Raw genomic sequence first — 20,133 nt, 5'->3', positions numbered from 1 at the left:
TGGATTATTTCAGCTATGATGAGCTGTGGAGTACGTTACAATAAACAAGCATCTTCAGAATCAGAATACTTTAATAATCCCAGAGGAAATAATGTGATTACAGTCGCTCCAAGTCAATAAGAACAAATCAAATCATACAATATATTCAAAGCTTTAAAAATATAAGAAAGAGCTCCAATATTTACAAACAGCTCGATTATAAACATCCAGAATAAATAATAATAACAGTAATAAACGATCACACGTGTGATTTAAATCAACAAAGCCAAAATGATTTACACTCAGCTTTTTCTGACGTGTTTAGAAAGATGCAGATGACCGAGCTGATAACAAACACGTCGGCCTGGAGCACTTCCTCCTGCGCCAATCAGACAGCTTCACGTTCACAATCGTCAAAGTCAGCAATGTTTCCTCGTAGAAATACTACTCATGAACAGGGTCAAAGGTCAAGGCACTGTACAGCAAATAAATGCATTTTTTAAAAAGTTATTTAAAACATATGACGCAATAAAAAGTCACAAAAAGTGAATCAGAACGCGCTCTGACATCACGGTCCACGCTGGTCCTCATCAGTGTGACGATGTTCCTCGGACCCTCGCGGGCTGAGCCGCTTCACTAAACCTCCACAGGACGGTCGGCGTGGTGTTCTCGAGTGGCTCTGTGGATCGGTCAGACGCCCTCATCGTCACGCCTTCCTTTATGACGGATCACAGCGGCTTCCTGCGGGGGCTCAGGCCTTTGTTACCACCTCGTCTGCTTTCTCTCGACCTTTGACCCCGGCATAGACGCTCTCTCTCCATTCTCAGGTCCTTTTTCTGAACGTCTCCTGCTGCTCCCCTTTATCTCCTGCCACGTCGCTCTGAATTACCCATCGTTTAAAGTTCAGCCTCAGTTTACTCTCCTGGATGGACGGCGGCCTTCCCTCCTTCTTTTTCTGAACGTGTCGTTCTTTTTAAAGCCATCATGAAAATTAACGATCCCGATCCCAGAATATGCAGCAGGACGTTTGGCCCAGTTTCCGAGACGTGTCGCATTTTGGTCATTCTGTAGAAATGGTGCCGTGTGTGTGTGTGTGTGTGTGTGTGTGTGTGTGTGTGTGTGTGTGTGTCTCCTGGGAGTTGGAGGGTATTTATAGTTGGTGGAATCGGCAGTGATTAAGGAAAGCAGTAAAGGTGGTTAATTCAACGTTTCCGATCACTTTTGTAATCTGGAGTCCGCCTCCTGGTGAGACCTGTGCAGAGGAAGTGGCAGGTACGCGAGCTGTAAGCCTCTTATGATTTGTCTCCATGCAGCGCAGACACAACACTGTGTCAGGCAGAGGTTTAGGCATGGTGCGGGCCTTCTTTAATTACCGGGGGGATTGCTAAGCAGATACGACCGCAGTCGGTGCTGGGTCAGTGGCGGCCTATGGGATTTTCTGCACACGGCGGCTTTAGCCAGGAAAAAACATACTGAAGAGAAGATGAGGAGCTTCAGCAGAGTGGAAGACAAAAGGATGGAGTTTAGAGAGCTGACTGATGGCCAGTAATTCATGCAGGGTCACAAGCATTTCTCCCAGTACTGGGAATATTCTGGATTATTCCCAATAAAACGGCCTGATCTGCTGCACATGATGCTTTAAAACATGGTTTCAGGCTGTTAATTAACAGAAGATCGTTATTCAGAAGACAGAAACACAACACAGCGTCAAAGTGAAACTGAAGCCATTTTTATTTTTGTTGGTTCGGTCAGCTGTGATGACTTGTGTGTGTCCACGAGCGCTGACACAACATGTGTAATAGTCGCGATAGGAGCGCCACCAACATTCTGTTCAGAACGTTTGTTTGCGCGGGGCAGCCAGTCAGAGGAAGGTTTTTCTAATGGGGGAGGGGCTAAAATAAGTGTCAGACAAAGTAGGATCATCTTGAGCCGTAAAAAAGGCGGACTGAACTTTGACTTCCTGTTGTTTGGACATCATGTGGCGTTACTCCCTTGCACCTCGCTGCTCGCGCCCCCGGCTGCTCTCTCTGGAGCGCAGTGGTCTGTCACTCTGCCGAGAACACATTAGATTCGTCACCGAACAAATAAAGACGTGTCGAGCACAATCAAAACACTCCGAACCGCCGCGAGTTTCGGTGGGAGGAAGACATTTTTGCCTCGTTGTCACCAGCTGGAGTTTGGACGTACCACCGCAGGAGTTTCGGTGACAGCCTCGTGAAGGCTGCTTTGTTTTCCTAAGTCGTCTCGATTCCCTTTAATGAGCCATTATGGTCGTGTTTTGTCTCAGTCGTGTTCGTTGGCTGGCTGAGTTTCTGAGACGGCACGACAGAGGGGAAATGGGTAGGGGGCGGTGAGGAGGGGGTCTTCAAACCTCCCTGCAGTGTTTCAGGAAGGAGAACCCGCTAAAGAGGCGAGAGAACCTGGCCTCCCACTCAGCGACGGCGTGACCCCCTCGATTAAACGTGTGGATGCTGAGCTTTAAGTCAGCGGCGAGAGAGCGGAAAACGTCTCGCTCCAGAATCAAAGCCTCAGCCGGGCTCTTCCTCCTCCGCTGTTATCTCATCAGCTTGCCTGGAGACGCCACGAGCTTCTTCCTCAAAGCACACGGAAGCTGTAATGCAGCGCGATGGAAAGTGATGGGATGTTGAAGGGTGGGGAGATTTGGGGGGAGTGGGGTGGCTAAGCAGACACTGTGACAACCCACCTGTCAGCAGGTACTCAGTCTAATTGGTAAACGAGGGCCGCGGGATAGGAGCGGGGCCCCTTCCCTTCTCTCTGTCTGCTACTCTCCTCTGCTGCTTCTGACGAGCATTTGAAGTCGCCAGGCCGTTGTTGGAGCGATCTCTTTTCTTGTTTGAAAGGAGAAGAAAGGCCGCGTGAAGGAGGCGTGCAAACGGGGATCGGTAACCTGCTCGCAGCACCGGAGGTGGGTAGCCAAGCAGCGGACAGCTATGGATGGATTTCTCTTTCTCCTCTCTCAATGCCAATCCCCGCCATCAGGCTCTGTTTGCCCTCTAATGAAACATATTCATCTTCATCGGGTTCTCTCGTGGCTCTCAAACTCACTTTACAGCATAGTCAATTAAACCCTCAGGGTCCACTCTGTGCGTAAAAGGATATATAATGCTTTGACATTTCAGCGAGTCCACATTAGGCACACCCAGAGAGCCCTGCGCTTTGGGCTGGATGGGAAGGAGTCATAGCCGAGCCTGGAGGTAAAGCCAGTCAGAGGGATTGGGTCTCTTATAAGCTAGTTAGCTCTTTGGATTCAGTTACTTATGCTGATGTAATAGGGCAGTTGTAAGCTGATACTCGAGTCTCTCTGTGACCCCTACGCTGGCTCTTGTTCTCATATTAGGCTACCTAATATATACTAAGTTGTATATAGTGTAACGATAGACTAACTAATAAATAACTCAAATGGATGTAACTCGATAGAGGAGTGTATTAGTGATGTGGATCACCATTTAGACCACGTACATTTTCAGGATGTCCTCCTGGCTTAGGTCGGCGGGTCCCCGTTAGACGTCCGTGCGCTGGGAGGAAGCAGCGGGGTCGGCGGTGTAATGATGCAGAGCGAGGCTGCTCGCGGGCCTCCCGCTGCAGGGCTCAGTGCGCTCCCGGGCACGCTCTTCGTCCTGCATCCTTCATCCTCCTCGCCCTGTCATTGCCCCGAAGACACGCTCGCATGTGTGTGTGTGTGTGTGAGGGAGAAACTGCACACTTGACTTGGTTTTCTCGGAGGCAGCTCTGTGCTCAGTGAGGTCAGTGAACGCAGCGGTTTTGATTGCACTCTTTTATTGTCGACTCATTTAGCATTTTAAGAGGCGACGCCTCAGATTTTCTTTCTTTTCGCTGCTGCTGACACCGAGCCTGTAAATAAATGACATGGAGGTAATCTCAAACTGCAGATTAAACAGCAAAGAAGAGCGTGACTTACCTGAGGCGACCTGCTTTTGCACAAACCTCCTTAAAGTTGATCTATAACTAACTGAGCGACTCGACTGTGTCGCTCAGTTAGTTTCACCTATACCGTTTCCTGTCTCTATATCCGAAACGTTTCCGTGTCATTAACTGTGTTTTTCAATCATTCGAACACAAATAAAGGAGTTAACCCGGCTCACTGTTGATTTGGGCATTAGCGCAAATCTGTTAGCCATGGTTCATGGCGAAACATCGCGGCGTGCTGAGATGAAAAATCACAGTCCAAACCTGCGATCCCACAAAAGCACGTGTTTTAAACACCTTTCCATTATACGCCGGTCGGCCTCTGCTCGAGGAGTGTGGAGGGGTCGGTTAGTTTTGGCGCCATATGAATAAAACTGAATTGAATGGTTGACAGATTCCACCTGTTTGACGGTGCTTCACATGCAGCAGAGGAGCAAAGAGGACCCGGCGTTACCTGAGTTGCCCTGAATGATGGTTTTTTCAGTGCGCGTCACTCCGAGCAGCCGGAAATATAACAGAAACTCTGGGTTCAGATGCGCTCACGTGGTCTCAGGATGTTCCTTCTCAACGCCAAGGCTCGCATTCCTGCCGTTTAATTCGCAGCCGGCGTCTCAGATTTCCTTTTGAAAGACCGATAATGTGGCCGTACTTTGTCAGGGATACTAATGGAGGCTTTTTTATGTGGATCGTCGCTGGTTGATTAGGTTCCTGTCAATAGATTTGTGTGCGTGTGGCAGCAGAGGCGACAGGTGAAGCGCGTTTGGTATGCCCGGCCAGCGGCGCGTAGAACAACAGAGCCGGCCTTCTATTGTGTCGCGCAGCTCTGTAGGGGTTAACGCTGGCTCTGCAAACACACGCGTGCATTTCACATCATTGTTGTTATTTAGCAGCGACGAGCTACAACTCAAGAAAACGTCTGCGTGCTCTGATTTATTCATCCGGACGGCGGATTTACGCGGAGATGCTGAAAAGCGAGATCTTTTCTGCACGGAACAACGGGCGAATTTATTATTCATAAAAGCTAATGCATTGTTTCTGTTGCTTTATATGTCTTTTTTGTGCCGTCACCCTGCCACCCCCACCCCGTCGAGAGGGAGAGCTGAATTCTCTCAGGCAAAGGTTGGCAGTTAAATGTCTGTGTTGAAATGAGAAGTTTGAAAGACTATCTGTGCACATGTGTGTGTGCGTAAACTGATTTAAATCGCTCTTTGAGCCCTACAGAATGGCGCTTTAAATGTTAAATGGGGGTTGAAGCCTGCCTGAACTAATTTGTAGGGCTTTGCACCATGTTGACATTTAAATGTGATAAGAATAGCAAACTGTACCGCCGACCTATTTTGAAGATGCTTTCGGAATACATTCACATCAGCTGTGGCCTATAATTAATAAAAAAAGACAGGCCTCCCTTGCTCCAGATTTGATTATAATACAACCTTATAAACACACCAGGGATAGATGAGAGGAGACGAAGACGAGGAACTAGGGGAGGGAATGAAAGCGAAGAATAACAGGAATAAAAACAAGAGAAATGATGGAGGCAGGAATTAAGAGGGAGGTGGATTGCGAACACCTGGTCTTTGAGGCAGATTGCGTTGGCTGGCTGCTGTGCTATCACATTACTCTGATCCTGCCTCTCTTGTTTGTCAGAGAATTGAGAGAAAGAGAGGGAGAGAGGGAGAGTGGGTGGGGGCGGTGGGGTCTGCAAAATCAGCATGCAAATAACACCACATTGTTAACTTAATCAGATGCAGGGGGAGAAAATATGGAGAGGGATGGAAGGAGCGTGGAGGGGCAGAGGGGAGGAGGAGGGGGGCACTGCCGAGAGGTGAGGTAGAAAAAATGGGGGGTGGAGGGGTGGAGGGAGAGGGCGGGGGTGGCAGAGGGCAGATTAGAACTACCCACAGCTCCGCCTCCCGCCACCGCTGCCCACAATCCAACGCCCGGGGCTGCTCCCCACTCTGTGTGTGTGCTGCTAAGCAGCTAGCCACTGGCTGCTATGCTAGCTGCTGTCAGACAGTTTGATCCATCGTCACCTGTGAAATCGCCCCACCCTCACGAACACAAACACCTATGCTGACATCAGCAGGTCACAGGTCACCTGTGCAGGGTTCAGGTCCTACCTCTGCATGTGGAATCTGCACCTGGTCCAGCCCGAACTTTATGCTGTGGCAAAAAGGAAAGTTTGAATCTTGAAAGTAGAGATAGTGTCTGTGTCCTGAACTGGAAGCTGGTTCCACAGAAGAGGGGCCTGAAAACTGAGGCTCTGCCTCCCATTCTACTGTTAAATACTCCAGGAACAACACATCGTTCCTGCATGTTGCTTCCCTTCATATGGACAGCAGGTTTCCATGGACGTTGTTTCCTGTTGAATCTGAATCGTTCACAGTCCAGAGATTCAGATTCACTCACGTTTGGTGGGAACATTTTTAGATCCACAGACGTGCAGTCGCCTCGGTGGAAGTGTTTTTAACTGGACATCAGCAGCGAGAAGGCTGTGTGTGCGTGTGCGTGTGTGTGTGTGTGTGTGTGTGTGTGTGTGTGTGTGTGTGTGTGTGTGTGTGTGCGTGCTGCAGTAAGTTTTAATAAAGGAAATGAATTCATACTGTTCATACTTTGTACTTCAGAGAGGTCATTTTTCATTATAAACATCCAGTGTCTTAATGAACTTAGCCCCCAACAGAGTGTGTGTGTGTGTGTGTGTGTGTGTGTGTGTGTGTGTGTGTGTGTGTGTGTTTTTAATGAGTGTGTGTAGCGTAGCCTTTGTTGTGGAAGATAAGTCGGTGACAGAGCTGAAGGTCAAGCAGGGCAGAGAAGAATGAGGAAAATGCAGCGTTGGCCGGGCAGACAGACTGACAGACAGACGGCTCTGAGATGAAGCTCAGCTGCGGACAGATGCAAGGAATCATGGGAAACAGATACCTTCAAAGTCACACAACGCTGGTACTGTACGAAGGAGCGTTTTTCCTCGGTGCTGACGGACGTTATTCAGCCTTCAGTTCAAACGTCTGCCTGAACTGCGATGTGTCCACAGCTGGTTCACGGCCACAGTGAACTCACCTGTGTGCTCGTGTACGTGTTGGCTTTGCTTGCGCTGAGAACCGTAAGCAGCTCTAGCGTCTGAAGTCAAACCATGTTTAGTTCCCGCCTCCCTGAACCGCAGAGACTGAGCTCGCTGTGTTCCTGTAAACGAAACGAGAACGTCCGGTCTCTTCTCAGACGTGAAAACGTCCTGCGACTCGTTCACGTTGGAGCAGGACGGCGCAGAGATGTCACATGACAAACATACTCCAGCTTAAGTGCCGCTGTGCGGTCACGGCTGCTGCCTGTCTCCATCAAAGACCTGGATGTGTTTAATTATCGCCTTTACATCTGACCTTCTATTAATAATCCATCGATCGACAAGTCAAACTTCTCGAAATCTCTGAAAATCAACACTTTGATGTCCTCACACACACACCTGGGTGCTCACAGTAAATGTGTGTGTTTTGTAGTCCGGTTCACAGAGAGGCCTGCAGGAGAAGAAGAAAAGAGCCTGGCTCCTCTGAGGTTTCACCAACTTCCTGCTTTAATCACAGCATCCTCTCAGTGAGTCACTGGCATCGATGCAAACGCTGCCTCACTGGCATCTCTCTTCCTCTTTGACTCTTTTTCTCTTTATCAGCCTTTCGCTGCTTTTATTTCCTTCTGTAAACCTTTTCATCCCCTCCCGCTCCCCCGAACCCCATCTCTAATCTTAAGAGCAGTCAGCACTTTGTTTTTCTGATAACGTCTGATAGATAAACACGCTCTCTTATGTCCCCGGGGCCCTCCGCCCTCTCTCCCGAGAGCACACCCCTCTAAAGCACTTCCTCTGCTACAATTAGTCCGTAATAAATACACCCTGGCCTTAAAGCACACATGCACGCTGGCTCTCTGTCTCTGCTTTTATGTAAAGTGCCGCATTAGCTCTGCGCGCACATCTGAGCTAAAGGGAGAGAGAGCCGACGCCGAGCGCAGCGTTTTTTCTTCCTCGCCGGCCTCGGCGACAGCGCGTGAGAACAAAAGCAGTTATAAGGCCACTAAGAGATATCCGAACATATGCAGAGAATTGCAAGCATTTCCACTCGAGTCTCAGCTTCCTGATGGCTTTGATAAGATTAGTTTGCTTTCTTAAACAGGAAACGTGCTGCTTAAAGACAACAAGACGACGCACAGCTGCACAATAACTTTCTTCTTCTCAGAAAGCCAAAGTTTTGCTTCCTCACAGCCGACAAAGAAGAAGAGGAGAGACTTTATCAAAGTGATGGAATAAAGAGAGATTTAACACGGTCATATTAAAAAGACATGCAGCAGTTTCAATATTTAAAAATCCCATTTGCTTCGACAGAAGAGCTTTTTCATTGAAGAGCATATGGCAGCAGTACCTGTATCCATCCAGCCTCTCTCTTATCTCCCTCAAAGAAAGAGAAGGGGGGGGGCACTTTCAAACAGACATTCAGACATTGAAGAATCATTCAATTATCGGCAGCATGATGTAAAATAATTACCTGACTCGCTTCCTGTAATGAGTGCTGCTAATTAGCCATAGACTTTTGTTTCACTTGGAAAAAGAAAGAGAAAGTCCCAAACTCCCAGCGCAGAGAAGCTGTGAAACAGATATGTTGCATGTTGCGGTGGGTGCGTGCACGCTATAGGACGGGCCTGCCTCCCCGAGTCTGCACACGCAGCTCTCGGTAAACAGTCGAGAGTGCAGAAAAGATCCTTCTTCTCTTAATTAGCTGTGTAACAATTAAAGTCTCCTCTTAGTAAATTGAACCTTTGTCTCCCTCGCCTCCCTCGTTGGATTTCAGCACCTGTCACAACAACCCCTCCCTTTACCACCACCTCTATTACCTCCACAGCCACCCCCCCTCCGCTGGAGTCATTATGCAAAACTCCACCAGAAAGCGCCCAGCGTGAGTGGAAGAAAACAGCAATTATTTCTGATATTCTGTTATTTAGGCCGTATTGACATTCAGCGACTTTCTCTTCCTCTGCGTTTGCCTCGCCCTCGCCGCCGTCACCTGAAAATCACACAGAGCCTCGACGCCACCGACGATTAGTCTCAATCCCGAATCAGGCAGGTCATCGCCGCCACGCCCCGCGGTGACCCACACATTCTCCCCGAGTGTGTGTGTGTGTGTGCAGCATTGAAATGCAGCACAGAGAGCAGCCAGTGATGTAAGCTGTGACAGATACACTGTGGTCATTGTCTCTCTGTCCTCTTTCTAACCATGCGTGAGCGCGCTACACTGCCATGTTTGTTGTCCGACACACACACACACACACACACACACACACACACACACACTGAACTGTGCCCTGGTTTTTCTGACTGATTTGACAGGAAGAAGAGCTCAGTCACCACACACCGAGCAGGCCGCAGCACGCAGGTACATCACTGGACATTTTGAACCTCACCCACGCAGCTCTTTGCGTTTACACCTGTGCTCACATATGGAAGCCAACCACGGCTGATAAACAGGAAAACTGTAGATACCAGAGATGTGCTTCATCAAAAAATGCTTACGCAAGAATATCAGAGAACGCGAGGAAGAGGAGGATCGGGATATGATGGAATAATCGCAGAGGGAGCTGCGTGAGAGACACGGCGATCACGTCGAGTCAGAACCTGAAGAACAGCTTTCGAACTCGGCTGAATGTTCCCTCTGCTCCCTGCACGTTTATGTGTTCAATAACTGCTCTGGTCACCCATAGGTTCGTTTCTTCCACCTGACCATGGCTGCTCGCACGCTGACCTCGTGGTTAGAAACTGGATCCACCTTAAAAACACGACATCCTGACTGAACCTGTGATGTTCAGCAGGACAAGGCGCACAGAGCCGTCTGATGCATGAGAACCATTTTCACATCATTTACTACATTTTCCTGTTTTGTGTCTCTGCTCGCCGGCCGTACCCTCCCGCTGCTTAGCGAGTGTTTGACACTGTTAATCCCGTGCTCATCGCTCGCCTTTGTTGGCTGCTGCAGGGGTCCAACCGTGCCGCTGTGACCTCTATTGTAGTGCGCTCAGGAGGGGAGAGGTGTTCACGCACACACACACACACACAGACATCTGCAGGTCATCATCATCATAGTGGGAATAATACCAGGGATGGTTATCATAAAGGGAGGCTTTGAGCTCCCGGCCGTCTTGGGAAGATGATTTGGCCGGCCCGGAACAATGAACTGTGGGAATCCGCTTGTCCCGCATTGATCTTCCTCCCATGGCATCCCCCGCAAGGCTGTCAGAGCGCCGGATGGATAAAAAGAGCCACAACATTTTTCTTTCTGTGCCTCCCGCTCCCTCCCGGTGTCTTTCTTTTCTCGCTGTCAGGAGGGCCCTCGCTGATCAGCGGGGATGAGCTGAAAGTTGAACTACCTGTTGACAGGACCTCTTAAACAGCCCTCAATGACATATTGTGCAGAGAGGGAGGGAGAGGCTCCTGTTCACTCAGTTTGTCACAGCTCTTGTGCTGTCTGTGCTGAAGTGGAGCCGGATCGTGTTAATCCACTCCTGTTCTTATGATTCTTTCAAGTTCAAGGAGCTCTGTGGAAAACTGCTGTATATTAGTGTAATGCCGAGCTGACTGGGATCGGTGTAAACGTCACGTTCCTTTTACGCAGACGTGTCTTTGTATTAAAAGCACCCGTCCTCTCGCGGGCTCCGGGTCCCGGCCCGCCGGCCTCGGGTGGAGCTGCGCTCGAATCTGGCAGGTGTTCTGCGACTGTTTCCGTGTGCAGTTGAGTGCGGAGTGTTTTTGCCTCATTACAGAAAGTAATAATGCGGCAAAGTCAAAGTGCGAGCGAGAGGAAGGAAAACAAGGCGGCTTTTTTATTGGATTAATTAGACGTCTCGCAAAGACCACCTGCAATAGAACAAAACACGAGCCGGGAACAAACTCATATGTGCAGCGCTCGAACCGAACCGTCTTTTGCCAAGAGGTAATTGATCTTTGAAAAGATGAGGAAGCTCTGTTTGTACTTTGAAAATACACTTAGAGCTTTTTAATGAACCCGACTGTCCCCGCCGCTCGCCTAATCGCCAAATATTTAGCACGTGGGGAACATATGGCCCACGTTGTCCCTCCGACATCAGAGCGCCGTCGCCGCGGCCCCTGCGTCTCGTTAACGATTCGGTGCAGATATGATTGAATTCGGCACATTGTGAATAATGATTGATTTGTTTAACGCAATGAATTTGTTCATTAGGACTTAATGAGGTATCGCATTGTGATTAGTCGATGGGTTTCGTGTCGATAAATGCCAAAATAACAAAGTAAAGTCCGACTAATGGCTTTTCGATCCCCCCCCCACCCTTCTCGTCTTAAATGTCAGCCAAAAGTTTTCTGACAAAACTCGAGCCTGACAGCAAATTCACCAAGAACGCTGTTTATTTGAATATGAATTCATAACAGGCGGCCATCCCTAATGCTGCGAGTGCCTTTCATATGCAATAATTTATATGGTTGCAATTAGAGAGGAGCACATTTAAATCCTGTATGCATTTATGATGCATGCTACCATTGATAAGAAAGAAATGAACTGAGCACATTTAAATGGTGACTGTAATATACTTCCATTGTGTCACAGATACCACTTATAATTAAGCTGAGGATTGAAGAGAAACCAAGTGAAATCAGTTTGTGTGAGCGTGCAGAGGATTCGCCGTGTTTGTGAGTGCACGTGGAGCCTCGCTGAATATTAAACCACAAACTATAAAGACAACAAGCGAACCGTCGTGAGAAAATGCTAAAGGAAGTCTTTGTGGTTTTAGAGGTATCGGAGGAGCCAATAGTTTTAATGAGGCAGTGTTGCAGCACATGCCAGGAAATGATAAGGTCGTACAGGTTAGAGAATAACGGCACATGTACTGTAAGAGCACAAAGCTGGCGTTCGTAACGGAGTCTGCGGCGAGGGACGGCGGGGCCCCGAGTCTTTCCCCAGGATGGCCGGTAAGAACCCGAGTTCTCCTGTGACAGCGTCGAGCTGCTCGGTTTGGTGAGAGCAGCGAGCTGCAGCGCACTCGCCGCGTCTTTTAGAGGGCACTCGCATGTCGAATTGTTGTCTGTAGTCAGAGGCTCGTGTTTGACTGGCTGCGTGTCTACGGCTCGTACACCGCCCTCCAATTCCCCGCGCGCGTGCTCGTGCGTGCGGATGTGAGCAGAGGGGGGATGTCACATAAGAAATGTCCTTTTTAATCAGGGGAAAAAATATAAAATGACTCGGGAGCAAGGCGAGCATATTAATGTGCCTCATTTGCATACGCTCGTCAGCCAGGATACGTTTATAAAAAACACAAACTGGATTCGTCAGTTCATTTCACATTATTCCATTGTCTATCTGCCTTTGTTATATGTTAAAGATAAAGGCAGAAATCAAATTGAAGAAAAGGGCAAGCTGCTATCTCCCCAAATGAGCAACAGCTCATCAGCCTAGTTTAAATCACAGATTTCTATTCCAAAAGGCAGCCGCTTCTGTAAAAAGGGCCCATTCAAATAAGGTCTCCTCCAATATATGCACGGCTGCTGATGGAAGATGGGGTGTCACATAAATACAATTTAAAACCACAAGTCGTTTAAAGCAGCCTAACAAAGTTTGATCCTTCCCAGCAGTAATTCTCCCACGCCGTGGGAGCGTGTGTGATAAAACTATATGGTGACAAATTAAAGGAAAAACACCAGCTTGTGTGAACAAGCTTAGCTTTAAAACAGACTGTACGTAAAGGATGGACACCGATCGGTTCCTGGTCTGAAAGAGTGTGACGTTTTGGTCACCATGGTTGATTAAATCTTTTTGTTTCCAAATTTAGACGAGAGGGTGGAGCGGTCAGCTTTGTTCGCACAGCGTGTATGGGAGCATCAGGCCACGCCCATAATTATGCACGCTTAAATCTGGGTGATTTATGAAGACATCCTCCCCCTGTGCAGGCGTCGTGAAGTTTGTGTATCAGGCTGTAAACATGTTTATTTGTGCTGTTTCAACACGGGGGTCTGTGGGGACTGACTCACTGCTGCCCCTGCTGGATGTGGGACGAATTGCAGGTCGTGGTTCATATTTCAGTCCTGTGGTTGATTAAAAGAAAATTAGATTTTTATTTCCAATTTGCTAAAAACAACTTTTTTTCATGCATGAACTGAAACGAAGGTAAAAAAAAAAAAAGTTTGATTATCCTAATTATTCGACAACCTCTGAACAAAGTAATATATTTATTGTAACTGTGATTGTATATCATAATTCACATCATTTAGTGCCTTATGTTCCAGTTATCAACATGACATGTGACCTTTAAATTCAACAGTATTGTGTTTTTAAGCATGTGCTTGAACGAACAAATACAGGAAAATATAGAGATTACATTTCTGTAGAATGGTTTTAAGTGGAACAATAGCAAGACAAAGATTGCTTTGAAATGACAGCAGTGACAGGAAGTAGGTACATTTTCACAAAAAATCAGGTTTGTGGTGCAGATCGGGCAGATCGTCACGGCAGGAAGGTGAGCGCTCAAAACGGACCCGGCACCCTCTCACAGCCTCTCAGCTGGACGGGTCACACGTTCAAGGTTTTCCTTTCATTTGTGGCCAGTCTGGAAATATTTCATTCAAGCACAAACTTTTTATTAGCAGGCTCCTAAAGTGATTTCTTTCAGCGTCAGATAAGATCTGTGACAGAGCACATCGAAGTGCTGTATGCAAGCCTGCAGAACATAGCATAGCCATTATACTCTTAATGAATTCAGGCGCATTGCTTTACGATACTTGTGGGGAGAAATAAGGAGAATTCAAAGGGCAGCCCACAAGTGTCACATTCCTTTACACACAAGTGGAAAGTGGCCACAGTGTTTAATTCATGTCAGCGAGATAAGAATCCACCATCGGCAGTGTGTTGGAGGACTCTGCGGTACCAGAACAGGCAGCCCTTATGTCTGCTGACCTCCTACTGGGAGGGGAGGGGGGGGGTTGAATGAACACTTAAGCTGAGCACGACGTGGTGTAGTGTGTGCTTCACAAACGTAGGTGGAGAAAGAGAAGAAGGATCCCAGTGTGGATGCCCTTTGCTCCTGTGAAGAGTACGCTGAGCTTCCTAACATGTCACCTAGTGCCACTCCTTCACGCCGCCTCGCCTCGAAAGCGCTTTTTGATGATTATAATGCTACATTAAAGTCCAGTGGCTGCCGCTGTTACCCGGCAGCATGCTAATCAGCTTAATGAGATATTATACAATATTTTGTTGACCTAAGCAGAACCACACTTATTGTTTTGCAGGTTTGACCCCTGCAAGCAGCCATAGCTGCTTATACCTCTCCATCTGGAGAACAGATGGATGTGCATTAAAAGCACTGTTGTTTATTTATTTTTTACTTATGCATTCGCCGATGTTACACATACGGAATGAAAACACATTTAATGGCGTTACAACGCGGTGTGAAAACTGTGACATATTTCACCCAAAAGCCAGCAGAACAAAAAGCGGGCTGTTCACAGAGCAGTGTCGGTGTATCCACGGCATCTTCATGTTGTTTCCACCGTCCTGGAAACTGTGAAGAGCGCAGACAGCAAAGAGCAAAGCGATTCACATCAAATGTAATACGGCTCTTTAATGGAATATTGTGCCAAGACAAGTGTCGTGGCACCGAGATAAGAATGTTGTGTTTACTGGAGTAACCCCTTGGTTTTAAGTGCTATTGTTAATATCATAATTGTAGTATTGCCGTGGCTTCCCGGCAATGCAGTTGCTCCATTTCATTAAGGCGTGTAATTGGAGGAATTCTGATAGGATGGGCACAAGTAGCTTAATTATACACTGCTCACTGTGTTTACAGAGTAATTATTCCATCCAAAACGGCTTTACATTTTGAAAAAGTTCTGAGTCGCAGCATCCCCGCAGGCCTTCGGCGCTGACAGTTCACACTGGTGTTTTTATTTCACCAGGGCACCTATTCTGCTCCTCTCCAGCCCCACACTCATCCTTGGAGTGTCTTTACATGATTTTCAGTTCAAAACAAAAATCCTTTTTTATCTGATCCTGTGTCTCTATGACATCACAGAGATCCAAGAGCAGAAAAACTGAGTGTTTAGAGCATTACTTGTTGATAACGTGTACATACACCTGAAATATGACAGGAACACAACTAGCATCCACATTTCCAGACACGTGGTTGGATGAACGCCCAAACACTATCGTTGAATGTCTGTAAAATATTAAAATACATCAAAAATGTTTCTAATACGTTTTTATTTTTCTGTTTCTTCAGGATGGAGGACTCTAGTTTATGTCTTGGTGTATCGTCAGTGGTACCTGACGCCGAAGCCCACCTGAGCAATGCTGTTCTAAACGGCCGTTACCCAATCAGTCAAAAGCTTCACCAGCTCACTGCCCAGTTAGGACACGCCTTTCCCGACCTGCACCGCCCACAGCAGATTCCCGAAGAGAAGGCGGCCACGCCGTTGGATGAGAAGACACACCACGCAGCCCTGGCCAGTCAACCAATCAGCAGCCAGATGGCTCTACTAGCCAATCAGCTCAATCGAGACATAGACGCAGGGGCACTGAGTGGGTTAAACGGGCGTGTCGACCTGCAGCAGTTTCTCAATGGGCAGAACTTGGGCATCATGTCCCAGATGAATGATATCGAAGACGATGCTCGCAAGAACAGGAAGTACCCGTGCCCACTGTGTGGCAAGCGCTTCCGTTTCAACAGCATCCTGTCTCTGCACATGCGCACACACACGGGAGAGAAGCCATTCAAGTGCCCCTACTGTGACCACAGAGCGGCTCAAAAGGGCAACCTGAAGATCCATCTCCGCACCCACAAACTGGGGAACCTGGGAAAAGGCCGTGGCCGAGTTCGAGAAGAGAACCGGCTGCTGCACGAGCTCGAGGAGAGGGCCATCCTGAGAGACAAGCAGATGAGAGGGAGTGGCAGTCTCCTCCAGACCGCTCAGACGCCACATCTGGGCCCCAACAGCAGCTCAAACACCCATCAGCAGCAGTTAGGGTCAACCTGCGCCCCCACCCATTCCTCCGGGCTCGCCACTCCAGACACAGTTTCTCAGCCGTCTTCCTCACCCAAGCCGGCCGGCGCTCAGGACGACCAGTCTCTGAACCCTACTGTGGGCTTCCGCTGCACCTTCTGCAAAGGGAAGTTCAAGAAGCGCGAGGAGCTGGACCGTCACATCCGCATTCTCCACAAGCCCTACAAATGCACTCTGTGCGAGTTCGCCGCCTCCCACGAAGAAGAGCTGATAAGCCATGTGGAGAAGGCCCACATCACAGCCGAGACCACGCAGGGCCAGGGTTCTGGTGGCTCCGGGGGCATGCAGATGGCCACCGAGTTTCGCTGCGAGGTCTGCGGCCAGGTGTTCAGCCAAGCCTGGTTCCTCAAGGGCCACATGAGAAAGCACAAGGAGTCCTTTGAACACTGCTGCCAAATCTGTGGCCGTCGCTTTAAGGAACCCTGGTTCCTCAAGAACCACATGAAGGTGCATCTGAACAAGCTGGCCATCAAGAACAAGCCACCCCAGCCCAGTGAGCAGGACATGGCCGCCGTCAACAGCATGAGCAATCTGGCTCAGGAAGCCCATGCCAACCTTTATTCCCGCTACATTTCCTGTCTTCAGGGAGGCTTCCTTTCACCAGACAAGCAGGGCCTCAGCGAGCAGCACCAGATGTTGGCTAAAGCGGGGATAGCCATGAAGGAAAAGGAGATGTTAGGAAAGCTGCTTGGACCCATGGCAGGTGCAATAGGCCACGGGCTAGGTGAAAACGAGAAGCGCTCACTCCTTGGCTGTCTCAACCTCGTTCCACCGCTCAAGTCGAGCTGCATGGAGCGCCTCCAGGCGGCTGCAAAGGTGGCAGAGATGGACTCGATCAATAGCTACCAAGCCTGGCAGATAATGGCTCGTGGAATGGCTATGGACAGGGCTTTCATGCCCAAGGATCAGCAGCAGCAGCACCATATAACCCCGGGGCAGGAAGATGAGATGGCTGGTGCGGGCTCCTTGGCTTCCTTCTCAAAGGAGAAACAAGACTACTCCTTGATTGCTTCTGGTGATAGCTCCAAGCAGAAGCAGCTCTCCGAGGCCCTGCAGGGATCCAAGGCTTCCAGTGGAGCAGTGATGTCCATGAAGGAGGATGGAAGAGGCTTTGACGGTCACCGTGATCTCATGTCCCACCACGGTAGTGCTGAGGCTCCTGGAGCCCTGGCTGGCTTGGGAAGCCCAAACATTGACTACAGCCTCTCCGGCCTGTCCGGCCTGAAGGAGAAGCCTTCAGAGTGCCCAGACTGCGGACGTGTCTTCAGAACCTACCATCAAATGGTCGTCCACTCGCGAATCCACGGTAAAGACAGGCGAGGCATTGACGAGGCACTTCAGCAAGGACTGGATGAACGCCGTGGATCGGCCAGTGACCCCGAGTCCCAGTCCATCAGCCGCTCCACCACTCCCGGTTCATCCAATGTGACAGAAGAGAGTGGCGTTGGCGGGGGACATTCCCAGACAGGAAGCATCCAGGACGACAGCCCCCATCCCTCCTCACCATCTTCAGGTAGGAGAACTACTTACTGAATCAACTAGAAGGCAATGGAGCGAGCGTCCTCCATGTCTACCAGAGAAAGTGATGTAGATCTTTTCCTGTGATCCGCCTTTCCGTGAAATTTGATTTCTGTTCTAGTCAAATCTTTTAAACACATAAACAGCAGTGATCCTCAGCTTTTATTAAAGGAAGAAGACCTCGAGTGATGTTTGCTTTGGGTTTTTTAAGGAGGCTCAAATGTAAAAAAACATTGAGAAGAGATGCAGAGTCACATACAACACGTAAAAGTCCTCAAACCCCTCGACCTGTTCGTGCCTCCAGTCTCAAACTTATGCAGAGGGTGTAGTTCCCTCTGAGACCACATGGGATGCTCTGTTTGCTTACCTAATCTTAACCTTTAAGCTATCGTTAACCTAATCTGTGATGCTTTACATCATAGGTGTCAAACTCTGGCCCGCGGGCCAAATTTGGCCCGCAGCCTAATTACATTTGGCCCGCAAAGCCATACCAAAGTACTATCAGAGCTGGCCTACTGGTATTATACAGCTAATAAATATATTGTTTAGTATTAAGCTTTGCTTGTTCCATATTCAGTTTTTCAGCAAAACGTGTTTGAGTCCAAAAGATTCATTCTCATATCTGGAGGAATAAATATATTTCAATAAATATTAACGTTAGCCCGCGACTTTGTTCCTGTTTTGAATTTTGGCCCACTGTGTATTTGAGTTTGACACCCCTGCTTTACATGATGGGTACATGTCTTTATATATAAAAACAGCTGATGAATAGCAAAGCAAAGTGTGTTCTCATCGTTGACTGAGAAACTAAGTCGACACTCACCGTGACCGTAGTTTGTGAAATAAGCACCTGAGCAGGCCCCAGAGGAGTCGCCCCCCTCAGGGTGTTAGAAGGCAAAACAGGATGCTACGTCCATCTTTGTGTACAGTCTGTGTTAACGCTGGGCCGCTGCACACTGTTTGACTTTCATTGAACTAGCGGCACGCGGCACATAGAGTCAGCTTTGCTCTGTTGTTTCTGCCTTAAGACTCCAGAGAACGCCATCGTGCCCGTTTGCGGGTTAGCAGTCTGTTTCCCGGGAGTGCGGGGACGAGCTCGTCTTAAGCACAGCGATTAATAAATGTCTTTAATAAACACGGCGGAGATGAGCGAACCCCTCCCCTTCCCCCACCCAGCTAACGCAGGCCGGCCGGGGCTAGATAAGTGTATGTTTAGTGGGATTAAGGGAGGCTCATTGCTAATGATTACACAAGTTTTTAAAGGTAACTTTTGGTTGCTCCTCAGGGCGCTACGCTGGCGTTAAGAAGCGCGTGCAGTAATTAGGTCACGAATACGCGATAATCAGTCGGTTTAAGCTAAACAAGACACTAATTAAAGATATACATATAAAGCAGGTCAAAAACATTAGCGAGCTTCATTTGCAGAAGCAAGGATGTGCTTTTAAGTCTTTTGAGAGAAAATATAAATATATATAAATATAAATCAGAGTGGCTTAGCTTAAGGCTGTAAGCAACTTAATTCCACCAGTGGAGACGAAATTGTTTATTTATTCACAGAGGCATGAAGTCCTTATCGTGCCCGTGTAGTGTGATGGGTTTGAACATGGGACAGGCTATGTTTATTTTAATCTAAGAAATAATAACAGACAACCCCCCACCCCAATTAGGAATTAATGAAAATGAGAGTGAGATAAAAACCTATTTTCTTTATAGAGACTATTAAACATAACACTTCTCAACAGGGTGGGGGTGTAGCGGATGTAATTATCTTCTGAATTTTAATGCTGGAAGTTTCTCCCCCTCTCTCTCCGTCCCTGCGTCTCTTTTGACTGGAGCACTTTGAATCTGACGAGTACAGCTTGTGGCATTTCAGCAACTTCAGAGGTACTGTACGCAAAATGAATAAATGCACAAATTCAAATAATAAAACTCGCCGTATTTACCGCCAAATGGTAGCGGAGAACAAAGGGTCGCATTAGATTTAGATGAGTGGTTAAATCTGGCCCTGGGGGCACCACCTTTGGAGGATTAAAGACAGAAACGTACGTAGAAAAACAAATTAAAATAGTGCGCGTTGCCGCGTGTGCGCCGCTCAGTCGCAGCGCAGCACGGCCGGGTTTGAAGCCGTGCAGAGGAAGTACGCAGACTGTGATGTGGACGGATGGAGTTGTTATGTGTAAGTGAAATTGAGAAGGAAACAGACTTGACATTGAAAGTGCTTTAACAGAGCCTCTTTTGCCACTTCCTGTTTTTTAATAAGAAGGAGCAGCAAACTTGACTCGTCGTTGTTCACAACTTACACAATATGAATCACGTTTGGAGCTCGGGGACTCTCAAATTAGAAGCTTTGATGTGTGAGAAAAATGTGTCTGAGTCTCATGTGGAGAAAGGTGTCATGCTTCTCCGCTGCATGCGTGTGTGCGGGGTTGCTTTGTTGCGTGTGTGCACATATCACTCTCGAAGAGTGAACAGGATGCCGTACTGTACCATTGTGTTAATATCTGAGGTTTGAAAAGCAGAGCTCGTGATTCTCTGTCGGCGTGTACCTGCGAGCGTGTGTGCGTGCTCGCCTTCTACCCCGCCACCTACCCGCAGCAATTTAGAGTTAAACTTAAATTATAGTAATCAACAATAAC

At 48.2% G+C, this 20,133-nt stretch overlaps 1 protein-coding gene across 8 annotated transcripts in view; it reads left to right on the top strand.

Annotated features, from left to right (window-relative positions):
• Positions 1 to 20,133, top strand: part of znf536 (zinc finger protein 536) — a 167,881-nt gene that overhangs the window by 96,178 nt on the left and 51,570 nt on the right. For 7 of the 8 annotated variants that reach the window (XM_040012046.1, XM_040012047.1, XM_040012048.1 and 4 more), the window contains one exon: positions 15,199 to 17,492. In XM_040012046.1, the coding sequence (XP_039867980.1) occupies positions 15,200 to 17,492 (2,293 nt within the window). In that variant the 5' untranslated portion in view covers position 15,199. Of the gene's footprint in view, positions 1 to 5,838; positions 11,900 to 15,198; positions 17,493 to 20,133 lie in introns of those variants that run through there. The other variant, XM_040012052.1, reaches the window with a different exon arrangement.

This window comes from Simochromis diagramma, unplaced genomic scaffold (assembly GCF_900408965.1).
Source record: "Simochromis diagramma unplaced genomic scaffold, fSimDia1.1 OVJJ01000603.1, whole genome shotgun sequence".
NCBI lineage: Eukaryota > Metazoa > Chordata > Actinopteri > Cichliformes > Cichlidae > Simochromis > Simochromis diagramma.
This window is presented reverse-complemented; position numbering and strand designations above follow the sequence as displayed.